The sequence below is a fragment of the Prosopis cineraria genome, unplaced genomic scaffold (genome assembly GCF_029017545.1).
Source record: "Prosopis cineraria cultivar Desert tree isolate PC_DT_omini unplaced genomic scaffold, ASM2901754v1 PC13, whole genome shotgun sequence".
NCBI classification, from domain to species: domain Eukaryota; kingdom Viridiplantae; phylum Streptophyta; class Magnoliopsida; order Fabales; family Fabaceae; genus Prosopis; species Prosopis cineraria.
Window position 1 is genome coordinate 589,475 of NW_026555344.1, and position 18,287 is coordinate 607,761.

Below are 18,287 nucleotides of genomic sequence, written 5' to 3' on the forward strand. Positions count from 1 at the left end.
TTAAAAAAAAAATCATATTTGATCTCAACGAATGAATTGAATTTTACATATTCACGCCAGATACACACCAATTTCGTAAGATTCATTCAGACGTGCAGAGACACCGAATCTTACCACAAAATCAGAAATAGTAAAGGCACGACGTTAATTAGCTTCAATAGCATGGTTATTTCAACTAGAAACTCCCACACAGCACTCAGAGGAACTCGAAATCAATCACTTAAAGAACATAAATTAAATTATGATATTCTTCAAACGTGAACGCCAACATGGTTCCACCAAACAGGAATCCCCATTACGTAGCCATTACTATGATTGTTCACGTCTTGATGACGACCAACTCCGATCATCGAGTCTTTTTCTTTCCCTGCTGTCTCGCCCTCCTCCTTCACTTCTTTCACTGAGAAATTGATGACCCCACTTCTCCTTCCTTCCCAATTCCTCAGCCTGTAACTCTGCATCTCCAAACATTCCTGATCTTCTCTCGGTATCAAATCCCAAATCCCTATCCTTGCCAACCCGATAGATCGAACCGTGCCTCTCGTCGTCTTGCACTGAACTTCGAATGTAATAGACTGTGCATGCAATGGCACCTCCATCATCAACTTCTCGTTCCACAAAGTGCTCGAGCTCTCCGCCTCTTGCCTCGCCATTTTCGTGCTCCAGCACTTCAATGACTCCGCCCGAACCGTCACGCTCACATTCTCCGTCACCGGAGCCCGATCAATGCAGAGGTTCTCACCAGATATGACCCTCACTTCTAGGGTTCGTGTCCTCATTGCCTCCATACTGGGGACCAGGGAGAAATTTTGTCTAGAAACTGGCCGGAAGAGAAAACACAAGAAAGAGAGATTTTGTTCGGGATGAAAATAGAGAGGAACAAGGGTGGTTTTATAGAACAGGATTGAGATCGAGGAACGTGAGAGAAGGGACGAAGCAAAGAGTACGCTATGTTATTTTTTCGAGTCGTTGGAAGTTGAGGAGAAGACCATACTCGGTTTGGTTTACCAGTCTTTGTGGCTAAATAATTAAATTGTCGATCGATGACAGGCATTGACTTGGCTTTCCTTTTTGGTTCTTTTGCGTGTGTTGGACTCACTCACCTTGGGAATTTCTAACTTCTAAGGGATTTTTGTTACTATAAAATTTCTGAGAAATTTCCATTACGTAGCGTACGCATTTATGTATTTTTTGTTACACGCGTGTCTAGACACGGAACATTTAATTCTCAGTTCACATTATGTCTTTTTCGATTTCTAATCTGTTTATATAATGTATATCTTGGATTGATGAATGAATATGCAGCTGTGTTTTCGGCGCATTAGCTATGTGCACGGTCACATCCTAACAAAAATTAAGTATATGCAGCTTTTTTTTTTTATTAAGATTATCTGCAATTTCTAGGTATAAATTTCCCATCAGTACTCTTTCAAAAAATAAACATTCACCGGCGCCAAAAAAAACCTAAGCACGGCGCACAAATGGTATATGAGTTATTAAAAAAAAATTAGATGCAATCTTTATATTTTTCGTTTTTTAAAAAGGGTCAATTTTTGTTACCCTAATTTAACCACTGGCAGTGTTATTCATTGCATAGCATGGATTCAAATAGTAATGCACGATTGTTAATTAACTCTAACCGATATTTAATGTTCAAATCAACTTGTTATGAAATACGAGGACGATATTATATATTATCTTACTTATATTGGAGGGATTAAATTAAAATTTTTCATTATAAATCTGAAGGATTGATCATGTAGCTAAGCCATAATTAAATGTAGATGACTTTTTAACGAGCCAGTAATATCATGTCTGGATTGAAAGAAATAAGATGTTCAAATGATTAATTTAATTTATAAAAGATATTTAAAACACTTTATATGATATTTGTTTTCAAAGTCAATTGATTGTAATGCAAATGAAATTGGACTAGCGTTATCGATCCCTACTATAATACCCGAATGTTTTTGTCAAGATTTAAAAAAACTAAATCATAATAACTCCAGGATTTTCTAGCAAGCTATTAAAATTATATAAGGTTTTTTTTTTGGGTACCATATGCATATAGTTAATTTTAAAATGAATCACGTTGTTTTTTATTTACAAATAGCGTGACTTGATGTGCTCTACACATTTTATATTGATAATTTGCTGATATGATTGCTATTTTCTTGTTATTTGGTTAATTCAGCGATCAGCTCACTGTTTAACACATTGTTACGCGTGGGGCGCCTTATATTGTGAATGAGGGAAGATCAATATGGCTCTACATGGAATGCATCAGCAATTTACAAGAAGAGCTATACATCTTCATGACAATTTCTTATCATTAACGTCCAAAGAAAATTCTTCCCTTGACTCCATCACTGGTCTTCATGAATTTAAATTTAAATTGTATTAAACTTGCAGTTCTTGATTTACACACTTCCTTTGGATTAATTTAATTAGATTCAGTGCAGCCTGACACAAGTTTAACGAATTAGACCTCAAAACGACATCGCTTTAATTACTTAGCCAAGTGAATGGGGAATCAAAATAATAAATAGAAAAATCTGGAAAGAATTGGACTAAAATCTTCTCCGCGTTATAGGCGTCATTTCCTTTTTACGAGGTGCACGTACATACACGAATTCATAGACACGCCTTTCCATGTGTTGCCAGGATTTTACATCACACACCTGATTGAAGAATCTAAGAGGTATACAATATTGGAATATGGGGCTCATTTATAAAGAAATATTTATTTACTGATCTCTAGAAATATATTTTTCCCCCTTGATCTAGATTACCTTATCAGATGGCTAAAATAGTCAGATTATGATTTTTTTTCTTTACACGCTGTTCGTACACGTAGGTAAGCATTAATCATATTCATATTCCAGTTGAGAAACGGATACTTTACATTTTTCTTCTACGGCCGTTGTGAAATCTTTCGTGGTTGAGCTCTTCACGTTCATGTTTCTTTTGTTGCAGTTTACATTTCCAGATGGGTTTCCCCCATTTATTTAATCTCTTTAGAATTTCATGATTTTAGGCCGAATCCCGTAAATTGCACAGGTTTAATATAAAAAATTATATAGATAACAATATTAACAAAATTCCAATTTAAATAATAATGTTGCCTTCTTAGATAAAATGAAAATTTGTTTATACGTGTGTGTGTGTGTGTGTGTGTGTAAATTTCAGGTTCAAAAATTGAATGGACGTTAATTTTTTAAAAAATTGAACCAAAAAATAATAAACATTCTTGTGAAAGACGCTGAGAACAAAAGGAATTAAGAAGATCAAATTTCAAATGAGCAATAAAGAATGCAAGGATAAAATAAATGAGCAATACAGTTTTAAAACTAAAATATCACTCTTTAACTATAAATATAATTATGTAGAAAGGCAAAATAATAATAATAATAATAAAGTAATGCAGGAATGTGTCTTAGGCACATATTGCACCCATTAAGTCAGAAATTCATCAGGCTGCAACAAAAAAAATTTAAGCATCCAAATAAAATTACATCAATTTTATAAATAAACGTTAAACAAACTTTTGCAATCGGCATGATAAAAAAGGAAATTTTAATTTGTACTATCACTTTGGGCATTGTAACAGGTTTTTTGCGATGTTCTTCAGGAATTCCAAAGTCTATGAGTTGATGGGAAACAAAATAATCCTTGAGAAGTCCACATTCATCACCCCATGCAATTTATACTGTGTCTCCAACCCCCTTCCTATCAATGGTGGTGAAGGAATATCTGCAAGTGGTAGCAAAGGGCAGGCCAAAGAAGAGAATCAAATTGCGTAGACATTTGCAAATCAAGCGAAATTCAAGAGTAAAGATCATTGCATTCTTGTCCTTGAATTCCCGTTTCCTTCTATAAATTTTGGTGGCAGAAAAGGCAATGGGGGGCATATTCTATAACCCTTTCTTGAAAAACTAGTGTGATGGCTGTGAGCTGTATAGGTATCCTGGGAACAAAACATACTATATTCCATATGAACCTCACCAAGAATTACACCCCCTCCCTAGAAAAATTCATTTATTCCCCCTAAATTATTTTTTTAATGAATAAGATATAAACACCCACACACACTTGCTTGTCTACTCCTTCCCTCAGGCCAAAAAAAAAAAAAAAATCTATCCCTTCCCTCGTAGGAAAGAGTGACACACACCCACACTATGCTCACTCACTAACACACCCACCCCTTCATTGATAGAGAATATAACCCACAGCTTCCCTCTTTCAAGGGGGTGTTCGGTGCCATTGAGCTTAGAGGCTCTTGGCCTGCCTAACTTACTTTATTTGCCTTGTCTAACTATTTTCAAAATTCTAGTACATATATTTAAAAACATACTTTTGCTGTACAAATACATTAATTATATGTTTAACTTGCTTGTTACCGAAAGAATTTTAAATTTTAATTCTTTAATCTTTGTCGTTGCTAGCAAGAGTTACAATTGTTGCTATAGAATTATGAAGTAAATGAGGCCAAACGATCTATTGTGAATCTTTCAAATAACTTCGTACAAGCAAAATATACCATGGCATCCCCTCTATAGAATATCAATATTCTTTTGTTCAGGAAAATATAAAAGTGATAATCTCAAATCATATATCTGCATTAATTAACATTACACTGAAGGGAATAATCATAAAGCATATTTTAGAAAAATATACCATTAGAATTTGATCTAGTGGGTGCTCAAATAGGAAAAGCTTCATTAGTACAAAAATAAGCTTTGCTTAGGTCAACATTGCCTCAACAATTCCGAATGAAAATGATAAAACAGAAACATCCCAGTCTCAAATCCATCTTTATAACTTGAAGGTGTATTAAGTTTGATTATACGAACTCTTGAGCAACGTAATCCTAGGTCAGAAGTTGTAAAGACTTACTTGGACAACTTCATCTAGAAGACTAACTCCCAGCACCCTAGGTAATAAACCAGCACCAATCCCTTGAATCTTGTGCTCACCTAGGCATTCACATGGCAAATTTCACGTTAGCAACAGTTAAACATACTAGTAATCTCACTAAACAATATAGCTAAGTAAGACAACCACCGTGTTCTCTTCACCCCACCAACAAGTTCCTACAAGAAATATAGTTGGCCGAGCCAGAGCAGTTGAAAGTGTGCTTGATACAGTCATCATGACCCCTTCATCAGATCCGTTGAGAGTCGTACAAAGGTGGCAAAAATATTAACATCACATTCAACTCTAGATGTTGATTGATCGTACTACTAACTAAGTAGTATTAAGTCAGAGATCAAATCCAATTACTTGAAGCGAGCAAATCTTAAATTGCAGTGCTCACTGCTATCAGATTTTATGACCCCTATTGTAGTGCATACCTCAGCTTTTATGCAAGGCCAAGTGAAAATTCATGTTTTGCTGTGTTCATCCACCATGAGAGCATAAATTATATACAATGTTAAATCATTGTACTCAGTAAAAGATTTAGAATATGCAGAATTTAACCTTTAAAGTTAGATAAAAATACTCATGAACAGAATTCAGAAGAGATCAAAGCGTCACCAGAATCTGCAAAAAACTGGTAAAGTCTCCGTACAAGATCTAATCCTACTGTTTTTGGCCGAAAAGAGAACAAACTTCAAGGACCAATCTCCAATGCTACTTTCTCACGCAATCAACCATCCGTAGGCGCCATATCTGAACCATTTACAATTACGCCTGTGATTTGATGACAATTCAAAGTTGACATTTCTTTAACAAAATGTATGATAATCCATAAAGGAAATGAAATGCCTTTGCTGATCCCGTTATAAGGAGGAACATGGGAAGAACAGGCACTAAGAAGCTCTGCCGCTTTGAAACCATTTGGGGTATGATACATAAAGACGACACGCGGGTACATTTGAATAAACAATCTATATTTTGGTTTACTTATGCAAGAATATTACCTTTATGTACATCATACATTTATTGATATGTTATGCATTTTGTTTGTAAAAGCATACAAGGGGAAGAAAAGAATGATATATGTACGTATATAATTATGATATATAATCATAAGTAGAAGTACGTTCATTTTCCAATACATTTAAGGCATTGATAGAACTACTCGATAAACTTTGGAAAGGCAAAATATGAGGAAAAATTAAATAATGGTAGAAGAAACTGAGCTTTCCTACCTTTATGCCTTCCTCTAAAAGTATCTCCAGCCTATCGCTCAACTTGAAGGCAGACCACCAATAAATGCCACAGATCTAAAAATCAAAATAAGGCAAAACTGAAACACATAATGCATGTGTTATTGCAGATATATATATATAGAGAGAGAGAGAGAGAACAACCCATTCATTGTCAAAGCCAAAATGACAAGCAACTATTTCTGATGAAAGGTGACAAATTAAATCAACTTTATGTTCATAAAGTGGCCACCTCTTGATTCATGCCAATACCGTCTGGCTTTTAAGATACAAGTTCGGCCTCAAGCAACTGCCAGATGGCCATAAAACATGTTATCAGGAAGTTAATCTGTTTGAAATCCTCACAATTCCAAACTACGTTAACTTTCCAAACCAAAACTCAGCCAACATTTTACACAGTCCAACACTTGGGGAATTTGATTTGAATCATTTGAAAGAAACATGTAGCCATTAAAAGTTTTGCCAGACAATAGCTAATATTTCTTCTTCCCTCCACCATCCCTCTACCTAAATAGAAGGAGGAGGAGATTCAATTTTACTCAATCATATTCATCTGTATTTATTCTTTTCCAACTGCCATGCTACCACTCTTCACGGAGTTTCTGACATTTTATTCAACAACAGCACTTAATAGAGTTGGAGGATTGATGGGCATAAAGTGTAGCTTAAAATTACCCAAACGAATTAACTTAAATTTCTCGGTCAAAGAGACACAACGGACCTGAACTGACCTGGAATGCACTCGTCATAACATCAAGAAGCGATATCACTATATCCCAACCGAGATTGCCTCAGAAGCATCAATACTCACCCGCTTCAGCTTGTTCAGCTCCTCCATAGCCAGCAACACACTTCCCTTCCCTTCAGAGCCTACAACCTGCCAAGGGACCGCCTCAAATTCAAGAAACTTGTACATATATACCACGTGAAAAATATACCAGAAATCTCACAATGCCGATAAGAAAAATAGCAAAATAAAGAAAGAAAGAAGCCAACATCACGCAGATGTGAAGAAAAGAACAATTGTATCACAAGCGATTACCTGGGATATCTCTCATCGGAAAAAATATAAAGGAAATGAAATGCCTTTGCCGATCTCGTTGCATCCTCCTGCCAGATCAATCATCATTCACCAGTCCTAGCGATATACACAAAATTGATGATTTCCGATCACAAACCCAATAACCCTAAATGAGTAGAGATGATTAAATTAATATGCAATATGCAATTTATATTAGAACACCTAAGATAGGAAAGAAAAAATCATCAACATACCAGCGTCGATAGGAATGGTGCCAATCTAAGGAAGGTATTAATTAGACTGTAAAAAATGACCAATGAGAGATATTTTTGGGTCAACTTCAACGTCAGATAATTGCTTCTTCATCTGAGTTACATCATAGCAGGGGAAAATTCACTTTATAGTCAAACTCTGCTCCTTGATGGGCGTCGTTGAGATCGTAAAGCAATGAAATGTGTCCTGAGGCGGTTAGGCAGAGGAGTCTCTCCATTTTTCTCTCCCCACCTCTCCAATTCTCACCATTTAAATTATTTTATTAAATAATTTTTTTAAATAATAAAATTAATGAATGATAAAATAAAAAAATGAAGGAAAAAAAAATAAAAAGACTCCAAATTCAGGTGATTAGGGATGTCCAGTCTGAGAGAAGAGGAACTATTGAAAGAACAATAACTTCAAGAGCAGGCACATCTGAGGATGGGGAATGGTGTACTCCCTGTCTCCCTCGATCCTCTAAATTTACGCTTTTAAAAAAATTTTTTTATTTTAAAATATAAAACATTTTGAATAAATTAAAATTTTATTAAATATATTAATTTTAATATTATTTTTTCTCTCTTTATAATTAATTTTTATCTTTATTTTTTAATGTATTAAATTATAAATATTTTTAAAAGTTTATATTTTTATTTTAAAAAGATAAAATTATTAGGTGTACTTAATAAAGTTTATTGATATAATTTTATTAAAAATATTTTATAATTTAGGATGAAGGGAGTATAAGATATTTTTATTAAATTTCACCCATCAATAAAGTAATTATTTATTTTTAAACTAATCTTATTTTTTTATATTTATCTTTATTAAATACTTATAATAAATATAAAGTTTTTAATCAATAAAAATATTTTTTAAAAAATAATAATTATACTTTAAAAATTTTAAAAATATTTTATATCTTTTAATATCAAACTCTTTAAGAAAATGTCCCTAATTTTTCGTTGAAGGGAGTAGATAAAAAAGCATGGGGAATTGTAAGGCTAACAGGTATAATAAGAGAAGACTGAGAGAGTGGCGAAATAGTAATCCTTTTTTTTTTTGGGCCAACAGTCCCGAAATATTAATCGAAAATTTGAAAAGTCACATATCGTGATGACAGGGACACATGGAACATTGATCATGGAAAGAAGAGGAAGAGCGGGATATATGCATATTGACTAATTACCTTAACCAATGAGAGAGAGATATTAAAAAATAATCAAAGTAGAATGTCCAATGAGATTCAAAGATTTTGGACCAATCAGCTTTTATCTATGAGATTAATGAGATTCAAATATTTTTGAAAGAAAATATTATCTCTCATAATGTTTGGATCAAAATAAAGAAATAGAGAGAGAGAAAAATGAACAAATATTACAACAACTACAATACACTCATGTCAAAATATATTATATTTTATATAATTTTTTTTTTAAAATAAATTGAAGGAAAAATTATACTAAAATTAATTTCTTCAAAATTATTTATTAAAACATATTCTCATATTATTATATTTTAAAACCATATAATTTAATGAAAATATATTATTTTTCTATTTAAAAAAGTGAATAAATTACTAAAGTTAAATACAATAACCTAAAATAAAAAAATTATAAATTCATCTCACTAAAAGTGGAATTCAATAGCAAAAGTAGAAAAGAAAAACAAAACTAGAGTTGCTTACAATTGATCTGCCTGATCATCACCATTAAATAGAATTAGATATATTAAAGAATTTGAAAAAAATGAATAGGCCTCCCAATGAAATGACGTAAGAATTTTAAAAGATGAATAAGTGTGGTGATAAATCCTATACAAATAATAAAAAATTTTATATAAATTTAATTGTTTGATGAGGTTCAAAAATAAAATACTAAAATTATAATGTGTTAGTCATATCTTGCAGGAATAAGCCAAACTAACAAAATAGAAAATCTATATATGTAAAAAATCAAGATCCCAAATCACATGTGTCAGCGTACTATGAAGTCACATCAACTTCATGTTTTTCTCCTATGATGACATACGCACGCAAGTTAAACAATTTCTCAATGATAAATTATTATTCATTATTTGAAATTTAATGCATGCATTTAATGTATGTGGATGCAGTGAATTAATTTCATAATTTGATTATTTAACTTATGAAAAGTATAATCATGGGATAAATTTGGGAGGAAATTGAATTCTTGAATCCATTTTATTTTGATTAATAATTTTAGAATTTAATATCAACTAATAAACCACTCATAATTTTGTTTTAGGTATAAATTAGTTTTCCCAATGGTCAACTTTGGATTACTATGTCACCTCAATTTCTTTCCCAATTAGCCGATTTTGACCATTTTATGTTATATTAGTTTAATATATTTAAGTTTTTTTTTATTTTATATAAAATTTATGTATATATAATTTAAAATTTAAACTCAATTTAAAATTTAATCATTGGGCAACTAATTCAAATATATATATATATATACATAGATTTTAATTAGAATATCACAATTGCCAATGTATGTGTAGAAATTTCCTTAGATGTATATTAGGCAGCTATTATACGTTTTCCTTTTCATGAACAAAAGTGTCATTATCACCTTGCGATTCAAATAAAATTTATGTTTAAAGTAGTCTACGATAATTGAAAATTTTTAATTGATTCAAATGAATTAAATGATAAACGTGTCATGTGAACAATTGTTGCCAATTTATTTGTAGTTATTTCCTAATATGTATATTACGAAGCCATTATAAGTTTTTTTCCTCACAAAAATCGCTGTGTCATTATTACCATGAGATTCAAATTATCATGTAATTGTACATGTCTAATTTTAATATCATCAGCAAGTCTAATTTTTCAAGCATCATGCACGTTAAATATATTCCAAGCGTATTGTGGTTTGTCATTATTTGCCGCTCAATTTATCATGAGTTCCTGCACTGATGTTCAATTGCTTTCGAAGTTAAAGCAAGGTCACTACTCCTAATCTCTCAAGCTGTGTGTTGTGAGGAAGTATGAGGTTTTGTAAAAGGTTCGATCAACTGCAACAATTGAAAATTTTAACTTCATTATGTGTGATAAGAAAGTATAGTTTTTAATTTTAGCTCCAATTCTAATTTCTATTTATATCTTATGTGTTGTCCCTGAATATTCTTCAATTTGGACTATTCATTATTTATTTAACCCTCCACCACACTTATTAGGGCAATATAATACAAGCCAAAGTCAAAATTCCATGGGTTATACTAAGGTTTTCCCACACCTTGCAAGCCAGAGTTTGATATATAATTATTAAATAATCATTCTAAAAAAATATATTACTTCATTAGTTAAACACATCAATTCTTTCAATTTAATTTGCCAATCAAACTACCTTGCCCTATTATATATACTGTGGAAAATATTTCCTTAACAACACATAAATAAAAACACAAATAAAAAATATAACCATCAAGATTTTATTTTGACAATTAAGTCTTACACAATTAATTGTGTTCATGTGGTTCACAACTAGTAAATACATGCACACAATTAAGATTTTTTTGTTGCCAGCCTAATTAATTGGAACACACTGTATATGATTACTAAATAATCATTTCAAAAAATATATTACTTCATTAATTAAACACATCAATTATTTCAATTTATTTTGTAAAACAACTACCCTTCCATATTATATATATGTAGGAAAATATCTCCTCAATAGAACATAAATAAAAGCATAATTAAAAAATACAATTGTCTTCTTACACAAAAATCAAATTGAATCAAAAAAAAAATTTAAATGTTTGAGTACCAAGATAGAAAAGATGTAATTTCTAGTATAATCAAGTGTATAAAAAGCTTAGAGAAATATATAAAATTAAAAATCTTTCGAGCACTTAAAATATATATGTCAAAATGCTTAAATTTGGTTATAGTAAGAATAACACAAAACCTGAATGGGCAAGAGGGGAATAGGTACATGCAGTCATTTTATATAAAACTTATCATTATATTCCTTTATCTTGCACTATGTTTGCAGTGTTAGCAACATAGCTCAAAATCTCATTAGCGAACAACTCTCACAAGGTGCAATCGAGTCGATTTTCACTAGAGAAAAGAATGAACATAAAACAAATAATAGACGATGTGTAAGTATTTTGTCATTATTATATGATTCACTATATACACAATAATGAACATGCTTTGGATCTTTAAGCCAAATGTCAACCCTCGTTTTTTGCTTTCCATCCCTTTAAAGCTCTTGGATTTCACCCAAGCCAAATATCTTTCCAATGACATCTATAAGCAAAAAAGTGAATGCTTAGATCAAAACCACGTATCACTAATACATTGAAGTAAGAGTATATTAAAGTAAAGGTGTGAGGAGACCACCTATTAGGTACTTTTCACCAGCCTTACAATCTATGATGTCATTAAAAGAGGCAAATAGAAACCCATACAAATGTATGGAAAAATCATCATTATGTGCTCAAACATCGGTAGAGAATTGAAAGTTTATCCTAGGGTGTTCACGGGACGGGACGAGACTGGGACACCCCCGTCCCGTGTCCCGTCCCGAGAAAAAGATCGGGATTGAATTTTGGTCCCGTGTCCCGTCCCGTCCCGAAAGTCGTCCCGTCCCGTTAAGAGTCGGGACGGGACTGGGACAAGATCGGGACATCCCGCCGTCCCGATAAATGAAATAATATCAAAAAAAGATCTGGATAATAATATTCATTAAAATTTTAAATCATATAATTTATTAAGTTTAAAATTAAAACAACACAAGTACATAAATAATAATAATTTAAAATCAATTATTGAATTATATTAATCATAACTACACATTATAATAATAAATACAAATGATCTCTATACTATAAGATTAGTAATAACAGACAAGTCAAACATAACATCAAATCATTGTTCTTCTACTTTAGTGAAGATGTACTAAGCTAATTACTCTTATAAAAATAAGCAAAAAATACGTTGTAAATAAAAGTTATTAAATAGATATATATAAGAATAAATTATATTAATATAATTAATATATTATAAAGAAAGATATCGCCATGTTTACTCCATGCCATTAAAATTATCAATATAAAAAAATTTAGTTTTAAATAAGAATTGTAATATTAAAATTATAATTGATATAATTAATATAAGTATAAATTATATTAATATAATTAATATATTTAAAATAAAAATAATATATATAATATTCGGGACGGGACGGGATGTCCCGATGGTAATCCCGTGTCCCGTCCCGTCCCGAACCTCTTTCCTGTCCCGTCCCGTAAAGTCCCGTCTCGATTATTTTCGGGCCGGGACAAGACCCGTCCCGATATGATCGGGATGATACCGGGCCAATCGGGACGGGTCCGGACTGAACACCCCTAGTTTATCCTATAAGTGTGATCTATTGTCCTATATGACCCAGTGTTTTGGCCCACATCAAATTGTGAGACAACGTATATCCTACCTTCCTTCAATTATTGCGAGAACTTTGAGAGAAAACCCCTCTTCACGATAGCATGGATACAATCACCTTGAATTTGCTAGATTTAAACATGAAAATGTAATTTAAGAAAACCTTAAAAAAATGTTATTCGATAAAGATAACACCGTTTTACATCTACATATTGAAAAATGATATCCAGTGATTGAATCTCTCCTGATAGATTGTATCATGACATAGTCTACATGTGAACTACATGAATCTTAATCCTCCAGTCACTTCAGAGTGGGTTGATAGAGCAAATGGAATTGAATCGTGGAGCCATTACCTGCAATGCATCGCAGCATGGTTAATGCTCAACAGATGAGATGTGAAAGTCATAAAAGAGAAATGGAATTAAAAAGGAAGAAGCAAACCCACGTGAATGCACATTTTAATCAACAAGAATGAGTAAAGTAAATTTGTTTAGAAGTATGGTGGGATCACTGAAGTATTGGGTCACCATCCTAAACAGATGGCATGATAGGCAAAATTTTATATTTAGAGTCCAATATATTATAAAAAATTAGTATCCTGAAGAAAATAATATGCACACCTATAATTTATAAATAATAGAATTGAAAAATATATACTATTTTGTGAGTTAATCACATAAATTGTTGCTGTCATTTTAAAATTCAAAGATCCTTAAGAAATCAAACCATAAAGATGTGACAGTCAGTTTAGATGATCATAATGTTATTTTAATTTGTTTTAGTTTATTTCGAATTTATTTGAATATTATTTTTATATTTTATTTTCATTTAATTAAAATTTAGAGTTTTAGTTAATCTTATATTATATTTAATTGTTTTTAGTTTTATTTTAGGTAAGTTTGATTTTTTGTTTTTGAAACAGTATTTAAATTATTTGTCCCCTTTATCCGCCATGTACTTATGCTTTCTACCCTTATCTCGTCTCTTAATTTATCCTTGACTTTAATCATATTTTTTCAGTTTACTTAATTGTAATTTAATGATATAATGATCTAATTAATTTTATATTAAATTTTATCCTTTCATTAATTTTTTATTAAATCCTTTCATTTGTTTTTACTATATTCATTCAAATCTTAAAGTTTAAAATAGGATTCAAATTCTTCTTTTCCTAATGTATGTCCTATAGTTCATGTCTGTTTCTCCAATAGATTTGCAGATAAATTTAAAAGAGCAAAATTATTTTTCTCACATACTCCCTCCGTTTTTTATTGTTAAAAAAACTATTACTTTTGCTTTATATTATTTATGGACAAAATCACTCATTTTAATAAGTATTTATTATATATTTTTAAATCACTCATCATAATTTACATTAATAAAAAATAATTAATTAATGTATGTTTATGTTAATCAATACAAGACATTCTAGTTAACTTTTTTATTTTTAAACATAATTATTATAATTAATTAATTTTTTAAATTCTGTGATATAATTTATTTTTTTAATGTATAAAAACGGAGAGTAATTATTAAAATAGACTTATTTCATATTAAAATCCATCGAGGCAAAAAGGGAGAGCTCAGATGCACGAGTTACCATCCGTTGGATCAGATAAACGTGGCTGAGCTCCCAACATGCACCAGCCGGGAATCGAACCCGGGTCTGTACCGTGGCAGGGTACTATTCTACCACTAGACCACTGGTGCCCTTGTTGATATCCGAGTCTTATATTTATTTTTTTATAATTGTATTCCACTATTTTTCTTCTGTCGCCAGCGTCACTATGTTTTTTTAATGAAATCGGAAAGAGTCCAAACTTTTTTTAACTAAAAAGTAATCCAAGATCATTGTGATCCTAATTTGTAGATGCAACTGCCCAATGAGACCTCCCAAGACACAACGTGATATTTTTTGCATAGTTGTGGTGATTTTTGGACCATCGCAGACAAGGATCTTCGTAAATGGATCCGAATATGACAAAAGAATTTCTGCTTCCCGATTATTTCTTTACCTTTTTTTTTTATTGAAAGTTATTTGTTTACTTTAAAATCAAGTAACCATCATGGGAAAAAAAATCATTTAAAATGCCATAGTCGTCAAGGATTCAATTATTTGTCTTTATGCAAAATGGGGATGAGTTGATTTTGCCCAATAAATTAAGGGTTAAAAGGGCAAATTAACTCTAAATGATAAATGCAATAAACTCTAAATTCATCTTTGATTCAATGTTCCCTTTCACTTAAAAATAATTTAATATAGTTCCTGTTATTAATAAAAGTCAATTTTAACAATTAATTAATTAAAAAATGATAGAAAATTATCTATAAAAAATACAAAAAGACTGATAAAACTTTTTTGATCATTGCATGTAATTTGGTGGCCATTTCCTATAAATTTTTAGTCTTTTTTTTAGGTTTTTTTCTTGTTATTTTTTTAATTAATTAATAATTAAAATTAATTTTTAATAATGATAGGAGTGATATTACACCATTTTTAAAGTTTGAATGGGGTTATTATATTGAAAATAAGTTCAAAATCTCAAACGCTTATGAACTTATAATTTAGAGATGAATTTATCATTTAACCTAATGTAAGTTTTTTTTATACTCCCTCCAAACCACAATACATACAAGTCATAGTTAATTAATTTATAGTTTATAAACAGTGTTAGTTAAAATCTTAAATTTTTAAAAATCAACATCTTTTCATTTATGTTCTTATTAAATATAATTAATTTATAGTTTATGAACAGTATTAGTTAAAATCTTAAATTTTTAAAAAATCAACATCTTTTCATTTATGTTCTTATTAAATATCTTATACAAAAGGCTTGATGATGGTAATTAGAATTTTAATATATAATTTTTTTAAAATAATAAATGAAACAGGAATATTGGAAAAAAATATAAGAATTATCCAATGTTTTATATTTGAATGAGGCAAAATTTTTAAAAAATATCTTATATAGTAATCTTGAGAAAGTAAATTTCTATGGAAACTCGAATGCAATAATAAAACGTTTTAATAAGTTTTAGTGTCTATAAATATTTATAATTGTTGAAATAAAAAAATTATATTTATAATGTCAGAACCAAAAAGACTGAGGATTTTGAGAACATACTAGGCGAAACAATCAACAATCTTTGCGACTTAAGGAAGCCCTCGCTCGTTGGATATATACAGAAAACTCAAAATATCAAGGCTTTGTTTGGTAATCTATTTTGAATAAAAAAAAAAAAAAAAAATAATTTTTTGTTCTTCTAATTTTTAAAAAAATAAAAAAAATAATTTAAATAGCTCGCAAATTTCCCTTCTTCTATTTTCTCTTTCTGTTGGTCTACATATTAAATTCATAAATTTCTAATTCTAATCTTTGGCCTTCTCTAAACTCAATTAACAATTTTCAAGGGTTGGCGGTGTGGTTGGTCCACCAAACAGGAATGCCAGTAACAGCCCCTGTGCGTTGTTCTGATCACCAAACTGCCCACTTCATTTGATACCCGCAAGAACCTCTGTTCGCCAATGCCGTTCCTCTCGCCGGCGCCGCAACGGGCACTCATACTTCGGAGTCTGTGCCGATTTCACTCTCACCGAGAAATTAATGATCCCGTTCCTCCGGCCTTCCCAGTCCCTCAACCGATAGCTCAAGAACTGCTGGCAAGATTCCGGCACAATCCCGCCGAGAAAATCCGAGAGAGCAATCCTTGCGATGCCGACACTCTTCGCTCCCATGGACGTCTTGCATTTCACGTCGAACGTGATGGACCTGGCGTGAGGTGGCATTTCGACCATCAACGTCTCGTTCCACGAAGGGTTTCCCCTGGCACCTTCCGCCGTTCCCGGTGATGTCGTGGAGCAGTTGAGGGTCTCCGCCCGGACCTCAACGAAGACGTTCTTGGTCACCGGCTTGCGGTCGACGGTGAGGCCCTCCGCCGACAGAACCTTGACCTCCAGAGTTCGCGATCCCGCAGATGCTGTCATTTTAATGGGAAATAACGAGGCGCTGGAATCAACGAAGAATCAAGATGTTCCGATTCAAATATTCAAGTAGCTGGGCTTGTTGGGGTTGATGTTTCTAGATTTTGGGGCGAGGATGGAGAGAAATTCGAAGAGGGGGTTGGATAAGTAAAGATGGAACGAATGGGAAGCTCTTTATACTAGTTTTATATGCCGAATGAGATGAGGGATGATGTTTATCACGTGAGACTCGTTCCCCAAGACTGGGTCCCATGCCTTTGTTTTTCTATTTATTCAAAACAGTAAAAGTTACGGTAAGGCGCGTGGTGCAGACGTGTTGGCTCGAGACTTTGCCGCCGGATACGCCGCGGACGATCTCGGCGCGTTTTGGTTTTTGCGAGGAAGGTAATATCGCCTTTAGACTTTGAGATGGTCGTGCTCGCGTATTCAATTTTGGGGACTGCGATGTCGTTTAGCGTGCGCCTCGTGAGTGGAATTTTCCCACCTCTTGCTCGACAGATTACAATGCATATCGTGTGTTTTACTGGTAATCATCATCAATCACTTCTCGTTCTGCAGTAAATTAGATTAGACGTCAAGTTTTGAGCTTTATTAAATCCAAGGCAGAGCATTTTGATCCATCTTGACAATACAATACTCTCTCTGTTTCTATATATTAGATATCTTTTAAAATTTTTTTATTTTTAAATATAAGGAGTTGTTAATATATTTTTAATGAATAACTATTATATTTTTACTAAATTAGAAAAAAAAAATATAAATATTTTTATTAATTTACTTTGAATTTTTTTTAAATTTACAATAATTAGAGACAAATTTAGAATGTTATTATGCTTTTAATTAAATAATTAATTTTTATTAATTTATATAATTTAGTTAAAAATATTTTATATATATAGATGCAGATGAAGTAATATGTTACAGTAGAAAAGGTCAAAAAAAAAATTGTGTTATAATTCCACAGAATCACTTTATTTTTGTTCCAAGCTAGAATGAAAGAGAAGGGCTGGAGGATTTTGTTTTGTTGTCATTTTGTCAATTCTTTGAGGACCAATAAGATGCTAAAGAGAGCGCGTTTCGGTCTTCCCAATGTTTTGAGAGATATAAACGTTTGCGCCGTTGGAATGGAATCGTGAAACTTGCTCACTTGTCGTTTTCGTGCTTGCGAGGCGCCTCGTCAGTTGCACATTTTTTATTGATATTATATATCAGTTAATTTGAATTTAATTCGGACAGCTAGGCTTGGATGAAAAGCCTTTTTCGTAAAGCTCGAACTTCATGCGTTATCTTTGTGAGTGTTCAAGTGGGATGATGGTCGTGGCAACTGGCAAAGGAAAATTGAGAATCATGCATATCGATCAATTGGAGATTGATAAGACCAAGGTGTTATTTTAACTGACACCCACAGACTTTGTCGAGTTGAACACGTGATTA

At 31.9% G+C, this 18,287-nt stretch overlaps 2 protein-coding genes, 1 long non-coding RNA gene and 1 other non-coding gene across 17 annotated transcripts; all 4 read right to left on the bottom strand.

The window, feature by feature from the left end:
* Positions 1 to 896, bottom strand: LOC129291765 (BON1-associated protein 2-like). The gene has a single exon (XM_054929293.1). It carries the CDS (start codon positions 786 to 788, stop codon positions 252 to 254), a length of 537 nt encoding a protein of 178 aa, XP_054785268.1. The 5' UTR covers positions 789 to 896; the 3' UTR covers positions 1 to 251.
* Positions 897 to 3,397: 2,501 nt separating this feature from the next.
* Positions 3,398 to 7,763, bottom strand: LOC129290500 (uncharacterized). 14 transcript variants are annotated; one of them, XR_008588410.1, is made up of 8 exons: positions 7,449 to 7,763; positions 7,216 to 7,360; positions 6,905 to 7,050; positions 6,156 to 6,253; positions 5,284 to 5,673; positions 5,065 to 5,159; positions 4,897 to 4,976; positions 3,398 to 3,753 (listed from the first exon to the last, which is right to left on the bottom strand). It is a non-coding gene; the product is annotated as an uncharacterized LOC129290500 (long non-coding RNA). The 14 variants fall into 14 exon arrangements; XR_008588408.1 differs by having other exon boundaries at positions 5,065 to 5,394; positions 5,482 to 5,673; positions 7,449 to 7,760; XR_008588409.1 differs by having other exon boundaries at positions 5,065 to 5,394; positions 5,539 to 5,673; positions 7,449 to 7,759.
* Positions 7,764 to 14,510: 6,747 nt separating this feature from the next.
* TRNAG-GCC (transfer RNA glycine (anticodon GCC)) lies at positions 14,511 to 14,581 on the bottom strand. The gene has a single exon. It is a non-coding gene; the product is annotated as a tRNA-Gly (tRNA).
* A 1,573-nt stretch (positions 14,582 to 16,154) lies between these two features.
* On the bottom strand, positions 16,155 to 16,995 carry LOC129291683 (BON1-associated protein 2-like). The gene has a single exon (XM_054929162.1). The coding sequence runs from the start codon at positions 16,854 to 16,856 to the stop codon at positions 16,365 to 16,367; it is 492 nt and encodes a 163-aa protein (XP_054785137.1). The 5' UTR covers positions 16,857 to 16,995; the 3' UTR covers positions 16,155 to 16,364.
* Positions 16,996 to 18,287: the final 1,292 nt, after the last annotated feature.